General features: G+C 52.2%; 1 protein-coding gene across 1 annotated transcript; it reads left to right on the top strand.

Moving 5' to 3' along the window:
* The first annotated feature begins 1,015 nt into the window (after window positions 1-1,015).
* LOC127038433 (protein S100-A12-like) lies at window positions 1,016-3,406 on the top strand. Its single transcript, XM_050931042.1, has 3 exons — window positions 1,016-1,133; window positions 1,572-1,736; window positions 3,115-3,406. The coding sequence occupies exons 1-3, from the start codon at window positions 1,125-1,127 to the stop codon at window positions 3,277-3,279; spliced, it is 339 nt and encodes a 112-aa protein (XP_050786999.1). The 5' UTR covers window positions 1,016-1,124; the 3' UTR covers window positions 3,280-3,406.
* Window positions 3,407-6,000: the final 2,594 nt, after the last annotated feature.

Genomic DNA, 6,000 nt, shown 5'->3' with positions numbered 1-6,000 from the left:
CCGAGGGAAGGCTGCAGGACAGTGTGCTTTAATGGAGATAGAAAAGACACTGAAGCCACTTGACAATTCCCCTGCTCGATCACACCATGCCAGGCACCTCCAGCCTGGCTCGTAAAATGCCCCCTGGACATTGGCCTCAGCCCCAGTCAGCGAGGGAGTCCCAGGGAGCTAGCGCTTTCCCAGGGCTGATATCATGGGGTGACGGCTGCCAACCCAGCCGTGTCATTAGCAAGAATAAATGCACATCCAGACCGTCCCACCCTCCTCCAGTCGCTCCAGATACTTTGGGCATCTTTCTCCCCAGCCTAGAGATAGAGACATGATTCCCCAGTAATGGGGGTTAGCCTAGTCCAGTGGGAGGGGCACTGAGTCCTGTTCCAAACTCTGCCAGTGACCTGGCGGGCCACCTTGGGCCGTCACGTCCCCTCTTTGTCTAGCTAGACTGTGAGCTCTTCGGAGGAGGGTCTGTCTCTAGCTGTGTGTCTGTGCAGCGTCTGGCACAATGAGGCCCTGAGCTCTGCTGGGGATCGAAGTGCTACTGAAATCTAAATAATGAACGCTTGCAGGGGACCCAGGCATGCACCTCTCTGCACTCACAACCATTTCCACTAACACCTCATGCTTTTGTGAAAACTGAATAATAGGGTCCCAAGAAATTGCAGGGGATCAAAGTTGACCCATTACTTAGACCTGCTCTCACCATCCAGTGCTCCCCTCCCCTGCTCTTTGATGCCTTCTGAAAGAGAGAGAACACAGGCCGAATCAACTGTTGCAACATTTAGTCACAATCGGGAAGAGGTGGTGGCAGAAGGGGGGGGGGGGTCCACAGCCCTGAGACTCAGCCCTGAGCTCTCTGAAGAAACCACTGACCGGTGTGCCAAGCTCCAAGCATCTGAAGTTGCAGAAAAAGCCACAGGAATTCCATTTAAGGAACTGCATGAAAACCTTAGGCAATGCCTGGGTGCGTAACGGCGCTGTACTGCAATCAAGTGAGACCGAAGCGTTTTGCAAGTGGGGGACGGAGCAGAACGCTGGACAGACTATAAGAGGGGCAACCCTCCTGCCCCTCCTCATTCCACCTTCTTTCTTGCTCTTGGTTCTTTCTCGCTCTTCCCTTGAACAAAATGAGTCAGGTGAGTCCCAGTGTAACAGGTTACCTGAATTTCCCATGTCTCACGCTAATATTCTCTTTTAAAGCGCGTAGCTTAAGGGGAATGGTGAGGACATTTCTGCATATAGGCGGAGTCTGAGCAGCCTATTTCTTCCTGCCTTATCTGTGAGTGTGACTCCTAAATGCAGCGAACCGTTGCAGTATCTGGAAGCACTTTCAGACCCAGCTTGGCTGCTCTGGTTCATTGGTAATGCTGGTTGAGTTTGCATGTGTCTAATTTTGGATGCATCTTGGCAGTCAGCTATTTCGGGAGCCTCAATTTTTGACTGCCCAGCGTAAGGCATTTTAACAGCACCTGATTTTCAGAGGGTGGCTGCTCAACACTGCCTGAAAATCAGGTCCATTAAGGTTTCTTCCAGTTGGGCTCCTCTAAAATTCAGCCCAACCATTTCCCTTTCAGGTTAGCCAGCAAACGATCAAGGGGGATCTTTCTGAGCTGGAAAAAGCCATTGAGACAATCATCAACATTTTCCACCAATATTCGGTACGGGTCGGGCATTTCGACACCCTGACCAAGGGGGAGCTGAAGCAGCTGATTGACAGGAACCTTGTGAACTTTCTGAAGGTGAGTGAAGTCAGAGCAGCTTGACTTGTATTCTGCAGGCACTAGAATAAGGGGCCAGATCTTCCTCTGGAAATAATGGAGCAACATTGACATAGGGTAGCTGAGGGTTTGGCCCATGTTCTGGAAAGCTGAATGTGCCTAGAGACTGAATTTAACTAGAACAGGGTGGGGGCAATTCTCCAGCACTTTTTGGTCTGGAACGGGGGGCTCAGATCCTTTTACCTCCTCTCTCTGTTTGCCCCAGTTCCCAGGTGTTTGACTTTCATTAGCTGACTGCAGTTTTGCAAAGGAATCCGGCGAGATCCGGTACATGTGCCACAGGGTCTAAGGCTGTTGAATTTGGGAACGTAAAAAGCAGAGTGTTTTGCTTTGTAGCTGTCTCACAACAGACAAATAGGTGAAGTTTTTTGCAGAAAGTCTATTTCGGCTTAGAAAGCCCTCCTCACTGTAGTATCTGAACATCTTGAAAGGGCTTCTTGGGAACTATAGGGCACCAGTAAACATTTGATGCCAGCATGGCAGTAGATAACCACTCTTGTGCTCCGTACTGTATTTACTTCTGCTGTCTATGCCCTTCCCCTCCCACAGTGTATACCAAACTCCTTTTCTACACACTGATTGAAAGTCCTCTTCAGCGTGATCACATCGATCATGTGCTCTGGGTTGCAGCAGCCCTGGTGGCTCATGCTCCTTGGCAAGCTGGCATGTCCCCCCCTAGCTGTGATATAGCCTCGTGGGCAGGACACTGGATGGGGCTTCAGAGACCTTGGTTCACCTCCTAGCTCTGCTGGTGACCTTGGGCAAGTCCCTGCTTGCTCTGTGCGTCAGTTTCCCATGGGGAAAAATGATACTGGCTTCCTTTGTAAAGCACCCCGAAATCTAAACATTGTAAGAGCGAGGCTGTTATTTGATTCTTCTTGAGAACCAGGCAGAGCCATTCCAGTCTGTAATCAGGAGTGAGCCCATCAGGGGAAGGACAAGAGGTGCTCAGCGTTTAAGGACCCAGTTAGCTGTTGGGGTGGGAAACGCCCAGCTCTGCTACAGTGGTTTGAAGCTGTAGACTGCAGTGTACTTTACCAAAGAGGGAGGGAGCATTATCCCTGGGGCAAACCGAAGAGCAGAGCAGGCAGGAATAGGCTCCCACTCCTGTACCCTCAGAACTGGGCAGCATGGTCCCTGAAGGATGCCTGGCCCTCAGAACATAGGCATGGGCAGCCTGGCTTAGCCCTCTGGTCCCTCTCGCTCATTCTCCAGACTAGCGCCTGAGGGTTCTGGTGGGGCTGTCGGGTGGAGAGCATCCTGCGTCATCATCACGTCTCGTGCCGCAAGGAGCTGGCTGCAACTAACGCCGCTTACCCCTTCCTCCCTTTTCCTACAGAGACAAAAGGACCAAACTTCCATCGATAGCCTGTTCAGAGACCTGGACAAAAACAGAGACCAGCAGCTCAGCTTTGGGGAGTTCATGGTCCTGATCACCAGGGTGACCATCGCCACCCATGAGCACATCCACCAGGAAGAGGGAGGGCAGCAGCACCAGCACTAAACTCAGGCTGCCCAAGTCTGAGGCTGGAGCCAAATGCATTGAGACAGTAGCTCAAAGCTGCTGAGATTCCCCCTCGCTGGGGTCTGATGATCTGGCCATGAGACAATAAAGATTTGCTGTAAAATTCTCCAAGTTTTTTGCCTTTGATTTGTGTTTTCCTGGGAGGCTGGTGCCATGTGCCAGCTGGTGCCCCCTGGCAGGGCTCTCAGAGTTAGTCTGTTTTTCTAAAACCCTCTGGTCCAGCATGGTGGGGCTTCTGCTTTCTGGGACGAGGGAGGGAGTTTCTGCTTTCAAAATCCCAGAAGCAGAGGAAACCGAGAGCCGTGTGTGTGTGTGTGTGTGTGTGTGGTGCATCTATCTGTCTGTAGAAGAGAGAGTGGGTGGAGAACGAGGCACATTTCAACAAAAGACGTAAGATAATGAAACATATTTGAATCAATCTCGTTTTCATACTACATCTCGTACAAGGCTGTCATGCACATATCCACCACCAGGGGTCCATGGGCAGAACATCTGTATCAATAGCAAAATATACAATAATCAAAACATATAATGTATCCATGACAAGGTGTAACAATGGACAAAACATGTGTCTGTGAAAAGGAATATAATGGGCAAAACACATAAGGGTAGATTCCCGCTGATGGAAAATGTCCAGCTTCATTGATGTCAGCTGAGGATCTGTCCTAGGTACATCTATGAATGGGAATGTCATGGGCGAAACATACACAGCATGTCCATGATGGGGAATAACACGTGAAAACCATCAGACAGGTCCATTGCAAGGTATAAGAATGGACACGATGTGGCATGTATCCAACTCAAGAATCTAATGGCATAGGGTGAAATTCTGGCCCCATTGACTTCAAGGGGCGAGGAGTCACCCACAGTGAGAAATATAATGGGCAAAATATCTCCAGGCTAAGGTGTAGTAATGGGGAAAACTTGCACCCATGAAAAGGAATCTCCCCAGGCAAACCTTAGCTATTTAGGTCTTAATCCCTGCTGAGTGGCTAGGAATCCATTTGGCTCCACCAGCGGTCCCGCTCCCCGACATACTGAGCCTGCGCAGTAGCCCCTTGTCTGGGAGGAAGTGCTCATGACGGTTAAGGTTTATACTCAGTGTGGATTTCTTGGTACACACTCACCCTACAGACTGCAGCAAAGAGAAAGGGCAGCCCTGGGGTCTTCCTGGTTTCCCTGGATGCAGAGAACTGGCCCATCCCGCCAGGACCAACATTACATTGTGGCTACTGGAAATACGTGTTACCCAGGTTGAACTGACTCAATAGCAACATGTCCCAGAAAGTCCAAGTGTTGTAGCCAACGACCAGTGTGGAGTTAGATTCTGCCTGGCGAAAAAGTCCCCTGTGCTTTTGCTGTGGGACACTATTCTCCTTTGCTTCCTGGCCTAGGCCTGCGGGCGGTGAGCAGCGGATGTGCTTGACCTCGGAGGGGGCTGCACTGCAGGGTAGGGGACGTGATTCCTGGCTATTGTCTATGGACACATGTAAGGGGACTGTTGCCCCCTTATTAACATTCAGTGGGGGGTTTGGTTGCTAGCTCCCAGTACTAAAAAGGGAGGGGTCGATGGTAATCAGGAGCCTGAAACTGACAGTCTCCAGGAACAATGTGGAGAGGCCAATGCTCCAGGTCAGCCTGATTGACAGGGCGGGCAGGCTAATCAAGGAGCCAGGAGGCCAGGTGGGTCCCGTTCTCCCTGTGAGCTGGAATTGTCTGGGTCAGACAGAGTGGGGCCGAGCGAAGGAGAGAGCAGGGGCCCAAGCTAAGCTGATGGGAGCAGAGCTGCAGCCCAAAAAGCCAGAGCACAGCCCAGAGAGAGAGACCTGCCCTGGGAGCGGAGCTGCAGCCACCAGAGCCAGAGGGGCCAGACAAGCAGCCCAGGAAGCAGGTGAGAGCTCAGAGCAGAGTCACAGAAGCAGCCCAGGGAGAAGACCTGCCCTGGAGCGGAGCTGTAACAACTGGAGCCAGAGAGGCCAGAGAAGCAGCCCAGGGAGCTGAAGGCAGAGCAGCAGCAGCCGTGCTGAGGCAGAGTGGAGCTGGCACTGGGGCTGGAGCAGTCCGGAGCTGGGTGCGCTGAGCAGCTGGGGAGAGCGAGGGGGACCCTGGGCAATGGGCCCAGCACAGGGAGATGCCCCCAGCCAAGAGGCCCTGCAGGCCAGACTTGGAGGGGGATCATAACCCTGACAGAGCAGGGGTGACACTGGGGAGAAGGGTCCTGCCACCCAGAGCCTGGGAGTGCGTGGCCACCACCAGAGCAAATGTCCAACCCACAGCGTCCCTGCAGCACAGCCAGGGCCTGAGAAGGAGGCCTGGGACCTACAAGGAACAGACTGTGAACTGCCCTGACATTCCAGAGACACTGTTTGTGATGGTCTCTGCCACAGGGCGGGGTGATGTGTTTTCCTTTAGCCTTTCCCATTTTTCCTTATTCTTTTTTTTAAATTAATTGTTAATTAAATAACTTGTATTTGCTTTAAATTGTATGATGTGATCAGTGGGTCAGGGAGGTGCGCAGTGCAAAAGGGTACCCTGGAGTGGGGACACCCTAGCCCCTTTCCTAGGTGACCACAGCAGGGTTGAGGGTCAAGCCCCCCAGGAATCGTGGGCCCAGCCTTGTCGGGGTTACGAGGACTCTGCCAGACAGCAGAGTGGAAGGGCAGTCCTCAAGGGCAGGGAGGCCTCCGGGTAAAGGAAGTG

Source organism: Gopherus flavomarginatus, chromosome 20, assembly GCF_025201925.1.
Source record: "Gopherus flavomarginatus isolate rGopFla2 chromosome 20, rGopFla2.mat.asm, whole genome shotgun sequence".
Classification (NCBI taxonomy): domain Eukaryota; kingdom Metazoa; phylum Chordata; order Testudines; family Testudinidae; genus Gopherus; species Gopherus flavomarginatus.
Note: the sequence above shows the minus strand (reverse complement) of the source record. Positions and strands in the feature narration are given on the sequence as shown.